Source organism: Carassius auratus, linkage group LG30F (genome assembly GCF_003368295.1).
Source record: "Carassius auratus strain Wakin linkage group LG30F, ASM336829v1, whole genome shotgun sequence".
Taxonomy (NCBI): domain Eukaryota; kingdom Metazoa; phylum Chordata; class Actinopteri; order Cypriniformes; family Cyprinidae; genus Carassius; species Carassius auratus.
The window spans coordinates 1,929,510-1,949,249 of record NC_039294.1 but is presented as its reverse complement, the minus strand read 5'-3'; the positions used below and the strand labels follow the sequence as shown (position 1 = coordinate 1,949,249).

The following is a 19,740-nucleotide window of genomic DNA, read 5'->3' as shown; positions in this document are numbered from 1 at the left end:
TACTCCACATGCGCACTCTGTGGTGTATTAAATGTAAAATCAAGTCATGGGTATTGCATACATAAAATTAATACATGCTGCAGCAATATTAAAATAGTATGGTATTCCAAACATAGACCTTATTATTTAGTGCTCCATAACAAGCCATGATTAAATGCTAATGCAAACAAATAACAATTTTAGCTTGGGCTTTGCTGCTACCTGGAGGTCAAACATTGAGACAACAACACGTGACGTCATCGTTCCAATTGTTGACCGTTGTTTCTTACTAAAAACAAAAGGGGATTTTTTTATTATTATTATTTTTATTATTACTAGTTTCCTGTTAAAGCTGCAAAGATAAAGTAAAAAATACTGACAGATATATACTAGATCATGTAATTTTATTAACTTTAAAAACTGTTTCATGGCGTTTTGTTTTTGTCAGCTGAGCAATCATATATGTTGTTAGACAACAGTACACACTTCAGTCTCTCACAGTCTCATTTCTGTCAAAAATCGACCTGTAAGGACTTTAAGATTGGTGTCACGTGCTGAAAGGAACAGAAAATGTCAAATCTTCTAACACACCGCGTGGTGGAGCCACAACATTAGAAGATTTACACAAGATGTCAACATTTCGTCGTGTCTTAGTAATTACATGACAACAGAAACAATCTTTCAAAGACACACTTTTTTTATTATTATTATTATTTATGCTTTAGTTTTTTTTTCTTTCTCTGTGAGACCGTGTCTTTGTCTCATTTGTTTTCAGCATAACAGCAATGGTCGACACATTGATCTTGAAAAATATCACTCCTACTATATCTATATTCATATATTTTACTATATACTTTATCCCTCATATACAGCATATTTTCAAATATCAAATATTCAGGCAAGTTAATTATATTAATGTAATGAGATAGAAAAAATAGAATCACATGCAATCATTTCTTTCTGTTAACCACTGTATATGTACACTCTGCCTGGCAAAAACACCTGAACGTGTGCTATATAGCGGTTCTGCTCTGAGTTCAGACAGAAGGATGTGCAGGGTTGTGCTGTGACATGAATTCAGCAAGTAAAGCAGTGAACAGATTTGACGAGCAAAGAATAACTGTCAGGGACATTCAAGGAAAAACCCACTTTGGTCATGAAACAGGAGCAAACTGCAGTACTTGACAACAATGTACAGTTATTGGCTCAGTGATTCTTGAGTAGCTGGGACAAAACAGGTCACAACTTCTTTTTTTCCCACTGTAACAATGTATTTTTCTTCATGTCAACACTGACAGATAAAAACATGTACTGTTAGGTCAAATACTTGTCAACAAATCAACAAATCCACTTTAAGATTGATAATACAGGATGGTTTTAACCAGATTGTGAGCGCATCTGTTGACAGAAATTAGACATCTGCGTGTTGAGACAACCATTTTTTTTTTTTTTTTTTTGCATGTATTAATTAATTGTTTTTCTGGTGTTGCTCGCAATTAACAGACCCACTTATACTAATGGCAGATCTAATTGTGGACCATTTTGTGCAGTATCTCAAGAATCAGTGCTGCGCTTTGCTATTACATGTTGCATTTGTATTGTAGCATCTGTCAAATTGTTGAACGTCTGAAATGTAAGTGACCAGTAAGTGAAACAAAACCACACACACACACAAAAAGTCAAGCTTATATAGCATACAGCAATTCTGTTTCCATTTTCCTACAGACAAAACTACAGCCCCATCTGATATCATATCCCTACTAAAATATTTCCAAGTCTAATAGGTGATCACAAGGAAACTCTATCAATGACGTATATAATAGACATCTCATTTCACAGTGTTTCTGATGGAACAGTATCGGCCAACACCTAATGTGCATCGCATCACTGATACCAATATTTTCCAGATTTTGTCTTCAGGTTCATTATTGCTGAAGTAATTCTACTAAACATATACAAAAGCACCAATTACTTCATTAAATTGAAACCTAAATTAAGTAAATCATTAACGAAAATGACTTTACCAGGTTGGAGCACAAAATTCTAGGTGTTGCTTAATTCTAAGCAGCTTTCTTTTTAATTAAAGCCGTTCTTCAAAGTACATTTAATAGACCGTGGATAATCCATGGCCCTTTATTTGCACCGTGTTTCTACTCTGCATTAAGTTCTTCTTCTTCTTTTTTACTATGTTAATATAATATAATATAATATAATATAATATAATATAATATAATATAATATAATATAATATAATATAATATAATATAATATAATGCCTTTATTAACATATCCATAAAAATACACTTCTTTTTTTTTTTGTGATAAAAAGAAATATAGTATTATATTTCTTTAGCCAAAACTTTTTCAACATTTTTGCGGGACAATGTTGGTCTTTTTTTTTTTTTTGCATAGTAAAAAATATTCAGCTCTGACGTAAATAAGTACATAATTCTTTAGTTTGCCAAAATAAATCATGGTTGTTTTTCTCTCTCTTTCTATTCATGAACAATAAAAGAATATCAAAAGAGATTTGCTACACAGAAAAGCAATGGCAGTAATTGCCAGTGAAGCATAAATGAACAAATACTAGGACTAGATATCAAGTCGATGGATAAACTGTGTGAATTATTCATATTATTCAACATCTGATGGGCAATATTCCAACATTGAATAATACTGACCTTGCAGACATGAATACATTTTTTTTTTCATTAACAAAATACATATCTACAAACATGTATAAGAAATAAGCCTGGTATATTTAGATATGTACTATAGTGAGATCTATGCTTTCATATATAAAAGGTGCACTTGTTTATATAATGTCATCTAGGAGATGTGGGTTGGCTACCCAGTCCAGTGTCCGTGGCTCAGAAGCTGCCATTATCATGCACATGAACTGCTTGCCCGTCCTTTTATCAATAGGGTAAATAGTAGTGGGCGTGAACCTCCTGTTGTTCTCAACAAACTCACAGAGCTTTTGGTAGACATTGGGGTACTCGTGGCGAAGAAACACCCCACGTATCCTCAACTCCCGCTGAATGTTGATGAAGCAGATTTCCCGGGCTTTCCTTCCCTCCTCACCTTCCTTGTCAATGTCAGCCATACCTGGCGGTGGGGTCAGGATCAACGTCTCCATGTCGCTTTCCTTCCGATGGACTTTTTTTTCTGGGCTGTAGGAGGCAAGCGCAATCTTGGCAAATTTCCTGACGGTTGGGGCTTGGACCCTTGGCGACGGTCCGTCAGGCACTTGATCACCAACAGCGATGGATACATTCAAGAGAAAACATTCATTAGGGTCATATTCCTTTCCCGCCTCTTGGAGCTCCTTGCAATATTCCCCAAGGTTATCCTTGAAGCTCTCCAGCTCACGGAGAGATAAGTATGTTGGCGACATGAGAAGACTTTCAAGTCCAAACTGAAGGAAATTTGTGGACGAACCTGGATTTGGAAAACCCAAGAACAAGACTCCTCTGCCCCGAGACAGGTATCCTACTTTGGCTATACGGGAGAAAGCTTTATGGACCTCTGCGGTTTCTCGACAGTGCTTAATAACGTGGCGACACACACTACTGATTCGCCCATAGAGGCAGCTCTCCTTATGGATGTCCCAGTCTTCACGGCGACAGTTGCGAGAGCAGTAGTAGGTATAGCAGCTGTGGCAGGACTTAAAGTAGAGGCAGGCGTTAAACAAGGTCTCAGTCCGACGGCATTTATTGTTTGAACACATCATTGTGTCGTCCTCATCGGGACTCTGGTCAGGGGAGCACTCTTCTGTACTTCTCAGGCCGTCACAACTCCCGTCAGTGTCTCTTAGTGTGTCAGGATCTATTTTTATTGAAGTGGGTTGTTTGTCAAGGGGAATGCCACTTTCAGATCCTGCCATCGAGTCCTTTCTTGCTGAAGATACTGCTTCTTCTTCGTCAATGAGCTTTTTGAGTTGATCAAGCAAGTCTTCACTTGTCCTGGCTGGAGGTTTGTAATCGATAACCAGGTCTGCTAGAAGCTCATCAAGCTGCTCTAAACTTTGCTCTAGGGATGTGCTGCTGTGCATTTTCTCTTTGGTGGATTCTCCAGAGTGGGGTTTCACTTCACGTTGAGGGGCTTCTTGTTTTGGGGCACTTTTTGAATCCAGCACATCCCAACTTGCAGAGCGTGCTTCTGATTTACTAAGATTACTTGGTCTGATATCATTGTCTGTGATGGTAATCTCAGGTGTGACAAACCACAGTTTACTCGAAGAGCTCCTGGCCTCAGTTGGACTTTTGTCAATCAAAGAGTTTTCAGATAAGGACAGTGCAGCATAACGCCTTGGTGAGCTGGAAAGGTTGACAACCACAGGTTTTGGTCGTTCACTTGAAGTTTGTATCCCCTGACAAAGAAGATTCTCATCGCTTTTCCCTCGGGGTACGGGCTGTTCCCGCTCCACATGGGTATCAAGGATGTTATCCCAAGATCTTGAGTATGGTCTTGGGTCTGTTACGGTTCTTGCAGGCTCCATGCATGGGTTTGCATACCAAGTTGTGAGCTTTGGATCTTGTCTAACTCTCGTGGGAGTACCTTGTGAAACATACAAGGAAGGGTAATGGCTAGAGTAGCCAGAAACCTCTGAGCCATACCAGTCCTCTGATTGTGGCTGCACCACACGGGCATGTCTTCTTCCCTCTGTGTAATACGCCCTTGCAGGAATATGATGCTCCATTGGTGGCGTGTAGGTGTCAGCCATGTAAAAGATCCGAGGAGGGGCTGTTTGAATCTGATATGTCCTTGGGTCATCGCCATAAAAAGTTCTTGCTGGAGGTGTCTGAATTATATACGCCCCTGGCTCACTTGCAGCATAGGGTTTAGGGTAAACAGGCTGTCCAGGGTAATGGTAGGGGTCGACTTCTGTATAGTATTGCCGGGAAGGTACAGTATGAACAATGTGAGTCCTTGGATCTTGCACATATTGTACTTTAGGTGAGTAGGGCTGGCTAGGAATGCTGTATCGGTCATCTTGATAATAAGTCCTTGATGGAGCTGAAGACCCATACTTCCCCAAATCCTCTGCATAGAAAAATTTGGTTGGCACATTGGGGCTTGAATGAGCCCTTCGTTCCCGTCCATAGTGTTCCCTTGGCTCCCGAGGCGAGACCACCTTTTGCAAAGGGATCTCCATAGGTTGCATGTAGCTATCTGGCATACTTTGGGAATACTGGTACGCCGCCTTCCTGTACTCTCCAGTGAAGGAGTCAGTGGGAGTCGGTGTCCTCGAAGCTGAGAAATGGCGAGGCACTGTCATACTCCGACTGCCACTGCTGGGATACTTCTGCCAAGTTATGTCCACATGGGGTGTAGCTGCCTTTCGGCCTCCTTGCTGCATGGCCGACTCGTCTGGTTTGATGTCCACCCGGCACCGAACATGAGGACTAGTGGCAGGTTTCTCTGGCCTTCCTTCATCAAAGCCTTCAGGCACATATACAGGGGAATACCTGCTTGTATCACTCCTTTGCGGCTGCAATTTGACGGGATGTACTTCATTCACATGTGACCGCATGGCAGCATAGGAAGACTCTCTTCTTGGGGAAACTTCTGGCCTTGGTTGAGTGTTTCGATGTGCCCTTTGAGCTTCCCGACCCCTCCTTGCCACTGGAGGAGAAGCATCAAAAGATACAGGAGTTAGGCTGGTCTGAACCCATGAGGCACTTCTAGATCTAGTCCTCTTCTTTTGTTCTTTCACAGCAATTTCACCAGACATCTCAGCAGTCATTGGCTGGGAAGTGAGACGGTAGCTAAATATGTCTGGGGAAGAAAAACGATGGAGTCCATGCCCTTGTTGGCGACCTAAGGCGTTCCAGGCAACCTCTGGATTGGCCGCATACCTTTCAGCCCTTCGGTATGGGTACTCCATTGCTATTGTATGATATCGGGGTTTGTCCATAGACTCAGTGTCAAAGCTACGGCAGTGCCTCTTTTTGCTTTTGCTTTTTCGAGTGTTCTCCAGTTTGCTGATGGATGGGGAATCACATTGTTTTGAGGGATGACAGGCTTTGGAGTGGTTCAAGAGGGAATTCACTTTAACATCTCGATACACCGTTGATACTAGTATATCAGGTGGATGTGTGCGTGTCATCTTAATGAAACTCTTCTAATTTCCCCCATTAAATTCATTTAGGTTAAGGTTCCCTGCAAGAGATGAAGAAAACAACACAAGATTAGTATTGCATTGTACAAGTTGCATTCAAAACACATTAAGTATAGGATGTATAATATTAAGCCTGAATTTAATATTGTAAACAATTACTGCACAATATTCAGTATTCTACAGCTGCACATTGTTTATCATTATGTGATAAGCATTGCATGTATAAGGTTACCTTGGGTAGTAAATCATCAATCCAAGATTCAGTGCAAATGTAGGCAGCATATAAACCCAATTCTGATTCTGTAATGCTTCAACTGCATTGTGTTGTTCAGCAAATATGTTGGCAGGATGTATGCAAGTAATTTGGAGGTGGCTGCCAGAGGATGATGTTTCCCCTGGCAACAACATCATCTCATAACCATCATACAGTGTGAGGGCTCAACAGAATTGCACTGAATCTCTAATACAAAAATCTTTCTTTTCACCTTTAAAAAGTCTTGGAACGGTAAATTGCTTAAGAACGATTACGTAATTCTAAACATTTTTATTTCTTATGCTTGGTTTCAAATTAAACTTTCATCAGTTCAAATCTGCAGGATGAAGGCAGGACAGAAATAGTGTCTTGAATCTAAATTAGGCTCTCTGAAGGTTTTTCGACATCTTGTCATTCTCATAAGCTTAATGCAAAACAGGTGCAATCATTTTTCATGAAGAAGCGTATTGTACAAATAAAACACAACTGAAATAATGCATGTAGTCATTTAAGATACAAAGCAATGTGTTTAATGGAATTATATGCACTACTAGCTTTTTTTAATTCACATTTAGTTCCAGCTCATGAAAGTTTTTTCTTCTAAAAAGAAGATTAAATGGTTTTCTAGACCTCCTACACATTCCCTACAGCTAAGTTTATCAGACTGAGGAAATCACATCTTGTTTCTCCAACAGACATTATGTAAAGAAGGAACTGACACTTCTACAAACATTACTATCTCCAGATGCTGTTTACTCGCACAGCATTAGTCTGGCAGCTTTTCACACTGCCTCACACAATCGAGTAACTGTGTGATGGGACACCCACCGTCTACCAACACATGCACAGTCACCAGACTTGTTCAATGCAAGATATTTTCTTCTCCCTAACTAGTTTTAAAATGCATCATTTGTTTAAAAAATTGTCAAGTCCATAACAGGTAAAACTGCAGGGACAACGGCATAAGATTGTCTGAGATGGTGATAAGGAAAGTGCTTTTGAAAACCCAATTTGAATGCATTATTATATGTTGATTTTATATATATAAATGATTTTTTATTTATTTATCAGAGATGATGTACCCCAAAATTTCCGAATTTTTCAGTCTCAGGGTTATGAAACCACATTCACTTAAATTGAAAAAAAAAAAAAAAAAATATATATATATATATATATATATATATATATATATATATATTCATCATAGAAGAGATGTATGAACTGTATTTAAATCTTTTTTTTATAGTTTCATAAATCTGTGAAAAATGTATTGCACTAAAAATAATGAACAACAAAGAAAAAACTGTTTGCAGAGCATAAAAGCTGTCATTATTATCAGCGATGACCTCAATCTCTTAACAGAGCTGATAGCACTGTATAGCTTCACACAATTACACAAGGAAGCACAGCTGAATGCAGCTCTATACAGCAGTATTTCCTTTTTGGTTAATGCAAGTCACGTTTTTATTTTTATTTTATTTTTTTTAAATAAAGCTTATTGCATATTATTTATTATTTTAAATGTAATATATGAAGGAAAGCCATCAAATCGTGACATTCAGAAATAGTTAATATCAAATGAAATCACACAACACAATGATGAATCTAATCTGCATAAAATGCAATTTTTTAGATGAATGAATCAATTAATGTATTATTCATGGATCTGGCTAATTTAAAATTTAATGCAGTTTTGTTTCAATGACTTATTCAGTATAATATGAGAATATTAAATTGATCTGGATGGCAGAAGAGCCTTACAGTAAATATATACTGGGCTAATATGAACGTACTATAACTGCAATAAACTGCAAGCATTCTCTTACTCCGTATAGAAGCAAAATTATATATTAAAGCAATGGTTTACCCAAAAATTAAAATTTGCTGTTAACTTATTGACTATCGGGCCATTCAGACCCCACTGCCAAATATTTTACTTGTTGTAAGTATGAAAGATCACTCTGAATAATGTATAATGCAGTTTTAATTGATATAGTGTTGGTATGAGGGTAAACAGGAGAATCTCCAGCAATAAGGGCCCTCACAAGAGTCAAGACTTGGTAAAGCTCATTCGTGGCCTTTGACCTTGTGATCTGTAAAGTGTGTGAATGTGTCTGTAGTGTGCCGTCTCACTCCTGCTGATGCCAGCTGACCCTTTTAACCCAGTGCAGAGCTACAGATGCATGTGAATTATTGAACATATGAGCCTCTTTACCACCACACGTTTCCTCTATAGGTGCTTTTCTCTTCCCTGTAGACACAATGTACTACATTAGAAAGATCCATCCATTAAGCATCCATGAAATGCATAGAAATCTGTGGTTTATCCATGGAGTGACAGCCAGAACAAATATTCTGACAAACCAATACCGCTCCCTAAAATGCAACCTAAAATGTTCATTTCCATGACTAAAGACATTTTCATGTATGAAATGCATGCATACAACAGCCTATTGAAACCTGCCTATGAGCTTATATGTACAAGAGTTGATTTATGCTATCAGCATGATTTTCCAGAAAATCTGAGCTTTTGTATGAAGCATTTCACATGAACAGTAACATACATTTACTTGCATTTGATTAGGAACCTAGAAATCTGCGATACAGTAATATACACTGTAAGTCCAATTCATAATTATTTATTATTAATATTATGTACACTAAAAAAATAACAAATTCAAGAGTTACACTTTGGAAAAGAAATTTAGTTAAAAAAAATTTTTCTTGTGCTACATTCTTAAAATGCTTTTAGACAAAAAAAAAAAAAACCAACATAAAATGACAAAAGCACAAAACAAAACCAGTAAAATAATGAACTAATAATGAAATATTACAAAATGTACAACTGAAATAAAACAAGTTTAAGTTGGAGTGCTAAAATTACTAAAACTTAAAAATAAAGCTGAATATAAAATAATAATAAAAAAAAGACAAATGCATATAACAAAATGACAAATAATTGTTTGTGTGCATATATATATATATATATATATATATATATATGCACAAAATATTAATATATACTATAATAGTAAAGAAATAATACTAAATTAACACTTAGACATGCACAATCACAAAGCAGTCCAATTAGGTTCAGTGTCAAGTTCTTTGAAATCACAAATGGATCACTTTGCATGAGACAGATGCATTTCATGTGCTTTCTTGCTCAGACTTCTCAAGCCTTTTAACACACCATGTGATTATTTCTGGATGTGAATTCCTCAGACCCTTCTTATCAGACCCCTTCAGTCTTATCAATGGCAGTCAAGTCTCATAATGCAACCCATTAAACACTGCAGACTTGAATAGAGCCTTTCCATGCCAATGCGGTCCATTCCTCGCCGAAGGCCCTCAGCTAATTTTGCATAATGAGCCCATTTGATGCGGGGGACAATGGGAGGCTTGTGAAAGGCTTGGAAACCCAAAAAAAACCTCCCAATCCTGCTGCCTGAGCTGCTAAACGAATGCTGCAGAAACATAGATCTGTGACAGAAAAGCATCAGTGCCGATGTGGGAAAAAACAGCGATTATGGGATGTATTGTAGAAAGGCTACTGCATAAATGTGCTGATCAGAGTCATGATCTGTGAACAATCATTGATGACAGTGTCTCCTGACCTGCTCTCTACCGTACGACCATCTGTTCAGGCTGATCGGGCAATACCCTGGCCTCCACACACACATGACCTACCTGATGAACAATCTAACATAGAAAATACCTGCAGCAGAACTGAGTCACATTTCTTCGGTATGAGTCAAAATTTGGGGACAGAAGGATTTTATTTATTTTTTTATTTTTTTGAAAGAAGGCTATTTTATTTGCCTTATAAGGATGCATTTATTTGATAAAAAATACAGTACAATTTTGAAATATTAATAATATTAATTTTTTAATATTAATAATGATATATTTTAAAAAATAATTTATTCTTGTGATTTAAATCAGAATTTTCAGCATTATTACTGCATTATTTAGTGTCACATGGTCCTTTAGAAATCATTCTAATATTTTGATTTGCTTCTCAAGAAACATTTTATTTTTATTTTAATATTATATTATAAATGTCTTTACTATCACTTTTGATCAATTTAATACGTCCTTGATTAATAAAAGTATTTATCTTAACATTAAATCTAAGTATAAAATCTTAAGTATTAAAATATCATATTGATCCCTTGACAAAATATATATTCTGGATAATTATTGCCATAATATAATTAGATTTTTTCTTAGTTTTATCCAACTTTTACATAAGGGATTTGAAACTGATTTTCCATTAATGAAGCATGCAGTTTTGTAAACCATTAAAAAAAAAGTAAAAAAAAATTGGATTGACAGAGATAATTACAGTTATTTAAATTCATGAACAATCATAAATTATTAATGACTTCATTTAATGTGAAAATGAAGAGCTCTGACACAGTCCAAATGTATGGAGCAATACAAGTGTGAATAAATTATGACAGAATATATATTTTTGGGTGAACTATCTATTCATTAACATTCACGAAGAAGTGATTTTCAGAAAGACTTTTTCTCCTTCCCTGTTCCTCTCGGCTGCTTTGACTTTCCCATCATATTCCCAGGCAAAAAGCTTCCCAGTTTCTGACCTTGTCTTTGTGCAGCGTCTGTGCTGTCAGTCAATCTCTAATCTCTGTAATCCACTTTCACTCATGAACATGACAGGAGTGTGTCTCATAAAATCGGAATCAGGCCAAGTCAAGCACAGACCACCAAGCGCCTGGGGACGCACTACAGGCAGGTCATGAAAGCTTCAATCTACACGCTCCACACAATCATTCATCTGAAGATATCCTGCAAGCCTGAACCTGATTTTTTGATCCACAAGAGGTTCTGCTTTCAAATGCAGTCTTGCACATCTTAATAGAATGTCAAATTTTGCTTAAATAAATAGATAAAATAAAATAAATAAATATATATATATACACTCACTGGCCACTTTATTAGGTACACCTTGCTAGTACCGGGGTGATTCCCCTTTGGTCTTCAGAACTGCCTTAATCATGGCACAGATTCAACAAGGAGTTGGAAACATTCCTCAGAGACTTTGGTCCATATTGACATGACAGCATCACTCAGTCGGCTGCACATCCATGATGAGAATCTCCCGTTCCACCACATCCCACAGCTGCTCTAATAGATTGAGATCTGGTGACTGTGGAGGCCATTTGAGGAAAGTGAACTCACTGTCATGTTCAAGAAACCAGTCTGAGATGATCTGAACAATAGACTCTGCTCTTGTGCATCTCACAAAAAAATGGCATATTTAACCCCAAAAGAGAAACTGTGATGATAATCGTTTATAAATGCTCCTTTGTTATTTTTAGTGTGTAATTAACATAAAAAGCAGTTTGCAAGCCAGAACATGATTTCTGATCCACAAGAATTTTGAGACATGAGACCTGTGCATCTCAAAAAATTTGACATTTTTGCCAAAAAAACTAACAAAAAAAAAAGAAATGTTCATGACAGTGGTTTAAAAAGCAGTTTTTGAGGTGAAATATGACCCAGGCGTTCATCCACAAGTAATCTATCTGTAGGACAATATGTAGACACACTAAAAGCGGGAAATGCTAACTTCATGTGCATCATCTACTGTAACATGTAACCACAAAGCACTCATAACCACAGGGAAAGCAGCCGCTGACCTTGCTGCTGGTGTGTGAGAAAGACCCCTTCAATTAAACGCTTTTGACTGAATCACGCATTGTTGAAGCTCCTTGACCCATATGAGCAACCAGAAAGATGCGATCGGCAGAGCGGAGATAACACCGCTTTTCACATCGCAGTATGCCAGGGCATTTATAAAACAAGCTAAAAATAACACAACATTAGGACTTCAGTGCAAGAGAAGTTCAGAGATAACACTATAAGACACTATAAGATCACGCACTAATTACAGGGTCACAGCAAACCGTTTTTATAGTTTCATTTATTTTTCACTGAGATCCTCTCAGAGTTGCATCATATTTTACTTGGCAAGATACAGTGGTGGCCAAACACTATTTTCAGCAGCTAAAAATGGTTTTAAGTCAATTATTTCTATCTTTTGCTTTAGTGTGTCAGTAGGAACTATAAGTTTACATTTCCAAACGTGCATTGTGTCATTAATTGTAATAATCGAGTGCGATTTTTGTTTTCTCCACACAGAGATCTGATCTGATCATCATGCAATCAGTCTGAGATTACACGAAAAAAACAGAACAAACTCAATCCAGAAGAGCTATAGCAACGTCTCCAAGATGCCATAAAGAAACCTTCCTGCAAATCAGCCAGAAAAACTCAAAACGCAAAGGATGCTCACACCAAATGTTGATTTTTATTTCGTTAATAGAAGTTAATTGATACAGAAAATCTATTTATGACAATATTTTTGATAGCTTCCTCATTTCACAGCCTTTTTACACAAGTGCCTAAAACTGGAATAATAATATTCTATACTACTTCATATTATCTTTTGAGGCTGGCAAGAAAGTCTTGATTTTTAAAAGTTACAGCAGGTTTTCACAGTTACACAGAACGTGATTTCTGATGACCTGTCCTCTTGAAACTCTGTCCTTTCTCTGCTTTTTGCAAGCTGCACAAATAATGCAATGGATGCTTTTGGACGGGGTGTAAAAATAGAAACATATGAGTCAGTTGAGCGTGCATGTAATTTATAAGAGACGACCCGTGCACATGCATGAAAGACAGAGAGAGAGGGAGTGATATACATAATGCAATTCTGACTGAGCTTAATGAGGTTCCAGTGAGAGCGAAGGAAACAGTGCTTCCTGTGAACAGTTACTATTATCAATGCAACACTGACTAGGAAATACTTTATCCAAATGAATATTCTGTCAAATTTATTTATTTGTTTCTGTGGAAAACAATAGGTGAATTCAGTTTTTTCTATATTTACATTTATGCATTTTATAAAATAATGACACTTCACAGTAGCCACAACTGTCAAGCAAAATAATTATAAAAGTATATAGTCCATGTGACTTGTGCACTACAGTATATTCAGTCTTTTGAAGCATGACAGCTTTGTGTGACATTTCAGTTATTATTCACTGAAAACCGTCCCCTGAGCTGCAGCTCTGAAATCTCATCCTCCTGCACTTTTGTCATGAGAAGCAATGATGCTTGGTATCAGAAACATCAACGTGCTATTTGAATCTGTGAGTGTGAATAAAATTTCACAACTTCACATTATGAGTGAATTATTTTTCATCTGTTCCCACACAAAGCTTTCATTTGACTTCAAAACACTTAATGTGATTACATTATCATTAATTGTGATCTAAAATAATTTTACTCTGGATGGAAGAAGCAGCAAATAAAAGGCTTTACACAGATATTTTTATGCCACGCTGGTTAGTCTGGTTAAAATGTAAATCATTCAATTAAATTCAAGATAATTATTCTACTGAATTAAAATGTATTAAAGAAAGTCCACTTTCATGACTATGTTTCTTAACACTCTTAGATACACTTTTAAAGGTCCCCTTCTTCGTGATCCTATGTTTTAAACTTTAGTTAGTTTGTAATGTTGTTGTTAGAGTATAAATAATATCTGTAAAATGCTAAAGCTCAAAGTTCAATGACAAGCGAGATATTTGATTTAACAGAATTCGCCTACAAAAAACGACCCATTTGGACTACATCCCTCTAGTTCCTGCAGTAATGACATCACTAAAACAGTTTTTTGACTAACCTCCGCCCACATGAATTCACAAAAAGGGGGCGTGGTTTTGTTGTGCTCCGACGGAGAAGAAGGAAGAGCTGCGTTTTTGTTTGCCATGTCGTTGAAACGCTGTTATTTTCATTTCGGAGTCCAATCATCTTTGTTTGGGCTTCTCCGAGATGCTGTACTTGGAAATGAATGGTTACAATTTATGTTTAACTCGGTTCCGGAAAATTATAAAGCACATTGTAAAACTATGTGCAGCACATTTTGCTGAGGACAGCTTCCTCAATCTCAATCAGTTTAATGTCAGATTCTCACAAAGATTATTCTTGAAAGATGGAGCAGTTCCCTCTTTGTCTGGAGAAGTCGTTGTTTATGGACCACAACTGGTAAGTGTATTTTATTATTTAAGTTGGTGCGTTTAACAGTTTCTGTAACTTATTACACAAAGGGCAACACTGTTTAGCTTTGTTAACTAGATGTTAGGGCTGTGCAAAAAAACGAAATGATTTTCATGCACATTTCGTCAGTTAAAACGCTCCTGTGACTATAAATACATCTCCAGCACGTGTGTTCTAGCCCAATCACGTTACAAGGAGGGCAGTGCACGATCAGCTGCTGTCGAATCACAACACAGGAACCGCTGGCCCAATCAGAACTCGTTACGTATTTCTGAAGGAGGGACTTTATAGAACAAGGAAGTCATCAGCCTGTTTTTATGACAGATAGGTATACAGATAGGTGTGAAAAATACTGTGTTTTTTAAATGCGAAACATGAACACATGTTATATTGCACACTGTAAACATAATCAAAGATTCAAAAAAGCGGAAAAATGGGACCTTTAATAAAAATGAATAAAAATAAAACTATTACATGTTTACTTTAGAGTGCATTTTAAATCGTTGTTTACACTTATTCTGATGTACTGACTAAAATACTTAAAAGTACTACATTTCAAAATCATAATTGAATTTACAAATATATTTAAAACCATGACATACAAGTATCAATAGGAATGACCATAATCAATCAATTTGTTTGCAAAAATATGCAATTAAGTGTCTAAAAACTATTTTATCGACTTTGCATTTATTACAGTATGTCTGTAACAAATGCTATTCTCAAAAAGTATGCTAAAGTGCACTTGTTTTTTGCAAGGATGGGATAAATAAAGTTACAAGTATTTAAGAGATGGCCAAACATCATTTGCACATTGACAACCATGGTCACTATATGAACTGTCCTTTTAATGGATAAGAGATGTGTGAAGGCCCTTTAAAAAAATAAAAAATAAAAATGATCTTTTTTGTTGTTTTTTTCTACAGAAAAAAAAAAAAAAAATCCCAATGAGTGGAATGAGTAATTAATGACAGAATATCCACTGCATGCCAAATTATTCCTTTAGATGTGTCTAAAAAGGTTTTGTGTCATGCAAACCTCTGGTGCACACTGCAGCTTCAGCATGAACGATGCACATTACAGTCTCTAGGCACCATCGTACGATGACGTATAGCCCCAAAGCATCCCACATCACGTGACACAAGTATACCATTTCATCAGGCATCATTAGAGGTTAGTTCACTTTCACTAGTAGGATCCCCAGCCATGGCCATGCATCTCCTGACTTCGAAAAATCCACGACTGCATTACATAACCTTCATAATACTAATGACATCAGCACACATGACAAATGAACACTAGGGAAACACGTCTGTTGCATGCAATAGGCCTAAATTTAAGTTGCAAGCGCAAGATCATAGTTTTCAGTGCGGTTAAACTGCTGTTCGAACGCACGTCGCAGACTGTCGCTAAATGAGCATTAAAACGCGATGCATACAGCTGGAGGTTTCATAGGTTATTCCTCACGTATAAGAGCAATGCCTTCATTACCTACAGCATCATGCGCAACTCTGATTCCCTACAACATCAAACCGTTTCCATACCGACAGATCGTTGCAAGCATCCGCACTGATCGCTTGCAATTCGATAGTGTCATCTGTCAAATATCAATGCGCGTGTTTTCAATTTCAATGTCAGAAAAGCTGCGCTCATCTCTCACGCGCACTGCACACACAGATCGCGCGAAGCTCTTACCGTGTTAATCCATCCGCCAATAGCATAAATATCCATCATACGCAGCGCTTACGCTTTATAATGTGCTGAGAGTTGCATTTTGGCGTGAAAGAGGCTGTAGTATCGGAGACTCCTGTCGTCCTCACGCCTTAGTTGATGAGCGCATCTGTGGCGTTACTATCCGCGCGCGTCTCCTCAGCACCGGCGACTAATGCGTCTAATATGCGTTCAAAAGGGGCGGGGCGGACGCGGCAAGTACGCGTCAAAAGAGCGCAGCGAACGCGACTGGTACGCGTTTAAGGGGCGGGGCAAACGCCTCTGGCTAAAATGTAAAATGTAAGAACATTAAACCTCTGAAAGTTTGTATATTCCTTGTCTGTCCTGACAAAACAGTACTGTGGGGCTGCCATGGTACAGTAATGATACCAAATGCCAATACTATGGTGTAACCACTTTTTATTTTTCAAGATTTGTAGCTACTGCAGTATTACCATTCCTTGAAATGCCTTGGTGTACCATCTAAATAACACAAGATCAAAGTATTATCAAAGAACTAAGATCAAAGTACTTCCCTCCACAGTGTTTTGTGAGCTAACTCCACTTTGCAATCTGGACATTACAATAAGCTATAACTGGGGAAAATACATGACAATAATAATACCAATTATTATTGTTATTATTATTATTAATAACAGCCCCATTCCGCTAAAATGTGACTTTTATTATAATTATTCTTATTATATATTATAATATTATTATATAATAACATTTAACAAAATTCAATAACAATTATATATATATGATATATATGAACCATAAATAAGTATATTATTATTAGTGTAGAATTATATATAATATATTTGTATTATGCAATTGTATTATTGATAAGGTAACACTTTAGTATAGGCACTATTTCTCACTAGTTGCTTATTAGATGCCTATTGATAATAGTTTATTTATTAGTTTGTTTATTAGTACTTAAGTTATAAGGCATTGCATTCTGCATGACCATATACATCCCTGAACCCTAGCCAATACCTAAACTAAATAACTACCTTACTAACTATTAATAAGCAGCAAATTAGTGGTTTATTGAGTCAACACTACTACTACTACTACTACTACTAATTATTGTTGATGTTGTTGTTATTATTATTAGGCAAACCTACATTTCAACATGCAAATTACTAGATTTGTAAAAGGGGAACACATGACGACTTTGTGAAATATGTCACATATACATCCAGACATAATTCAAGCTTTATACAATTATTAAACATACCACAATAATAATAAATAAATAAATAAATAAAAACTATAAAATGCATTTGTGTATCAGTTTTAGATGTTTGAAAAATCACATATTGAAGCAATTATGACAACTTTAAAAGCACTGTATACTCTTCTATTGTTATTCAGAAAAGCACAAGAATGTTTGTTTGAATGCTGCTTGAATCCATTGCAATTAAAGGGCTTTGAGCTTCGTCTCGGCAGGCAGTTAAAGTGTTTGATGGGGAGCAGATCAATACTCACAAATTCTACTAAAGGACCTCCGTGGGGACAATCAGTCGCTGAGCGATGTGGGTTAATAAGATCAACAAAGAACCTGAAGAACACATGTAATCAAACACACAGCTGTGAAAGCAGCTTATAAACACACCATCCTCCTCGCCCTACAGTATTTATTCAGGACGGCTTGTCATCTCACTACAAACGACCTTACACTGGTGAAAAAAGTACAAGAATGCAAATGAGCCGGCATTGTGTGTTGATAACACGTCGCCTGCTGTAAAAAGCGATTAAAAACACAACAACTCGCATCCATTAGAGGAAAACGCTGTAATTATGGTGTGTTCATTCAGGCTTCTGTGACTGATGGCTTCAAGATGAATCAGCGCTTTCATTTTATTCATTAGAAATCCTCTTTATGGCTCGTTTCCAAAACCTTGTGAGCTGCTGCTGTACACTGTACACTGAGATGAGAGGGAGTGAGAGAGAGAGAGAGAGAGAGAGAGAGAGAGAATGTGAGACAGAACAACAGATAGATGAAGTGATGGATAGATAAAACAATGGATGGATGGATGAATGGATAAAATGAAAGAATGGTAAGCAGAACAATTGACAGAAAAAAAGAACAATGGTTAGAACGATGGGGTTTACTCTTGACCTTGCTGCTGAAGCCCCTCTAGCATCACGCAGCTCACACGAGGACATTCAATCCTCAGCAGACTGAGTCTGGCTTCCAGCTCTCTGTATTGATTTGACTCCAGGAAGGGAAGAAATGTGCTGAACAGGACACAAACACCTGCTGGCCGATCACTGGACACTGGCAGACGAGCTTCATAGACTGATCCTCCACATATGAAACCCAGCCGCAGTCAGCACAATGCACACACACACACACACACACACACGCATGCACGCAGGCAGCACACACACATATGCACACAAAAACACACACACATGTCCTGAGCAACTTCAGCACAATGCTTCTCAACTCCTCATCAAGTGGCTACACACTCACAAAACTGTTTATCATACATGCTTATGCATGCAAACAGACCAGAAAATAATGCAGATACGTAGAATACATGAATATACTGTATGATCTGTTAATGTCCCCTTAAAACCTTACCTTTGAACAATTGTCATAGTCGACCTGTGAAATAAGTAACTAGGAACGTATACGTATACGTATAACGATTTGCAAATAAAACCATTATTGTACAGTACTTGCAAAGACATTTTTTTTTTATTTTATTTCCTATTTAATAACTTACACATTTGGCATAATAATTTAAAGACACTGAATTATCTTCATGCAAATATAACAGTATTGTATATCAAACAAATAATTTAATAAATAAATAATAATGTTTATTTTATCTTATTTTCAATTACATTATAATATTGTGTCAAATGCATAAATGACTGAATAAATCAATATAGATTTTATTTTATATGCATATACTGTATTATTTTCTGATGAAAGCTGTAAAAAATATATTCAATTATATTAAATTATTGTGTCAAATATGCTAACAACAAACTAAATATATAAATATATATTTTTTAATATACAGTACACTTTAATATTTAGTGAAGACAGCTGCAAAATAAATATTCCATTGCATTAAATTGTCAAATGTGTAAGTTATACTAATGAATCAACTATGGAAATAAAAAATATATATTTTTATATACAGTATAATTTAATATTTGCTGAAGAAAATGGCACAATTAATATTATTTAATTACATTAAAATGACTGTATTAAATGCATAAATTACACTGACACTACCCACACTTATACTAACTAAATAAATTACTTTTTATTTTATATACACTGCAATATTTGCTGAGGAAAGGTGCAAAATGAATATAATCTAATGCCCTTAACTAATTTGATCAAATGTACAAATTAATTAAATACTGTATATTTGTCATTAATTTGACCAATTATTGTTACATAATTAAATCAAAATTTAATTTAATTTAGTTAACTGATCAAATGAATTTGGCATTATATGAACAGCAGATTTGGATACTGTTTTCTACTTGCATTTATATTGCTATCCTGAATTTAACAGTTATTAATTCTGCATGTCAGTGACAT

General features: G+C 36.4%; 1 protein-coding gene across 1 annotated transcript; it reads right to left on the bottom strand.

Moving 5' to 3' along the window:
• Positions 1–2,400: 2,400 nt before the first annotated feature.
• On the bottom strand, positions 2,401–16,345 carry LOC113068011 (apical junction component 1 homolog). Its single transcript, XM_026240559.1, has 2 exons — positions 16,146–16,345; positions 2,401–6,144 (listed from the first exon to the last, which is right to left on the bottom strand). The coding sequence occupies exon 2, from the start codon at positions 6,089–6,091 to the stop codon at positions 2,795–2,797; it is 3,297 nt and encodes a 1,098-aa protein (XP_026096344.1). The 5' UTR covers positions 6,092–6,144; positions 16,146–16,345; the 3' UTR covers positions 2,401–2,794.
• Between the last annotated feature and the right edge of the window lie 3,395 nt (positions 16,346–19,740).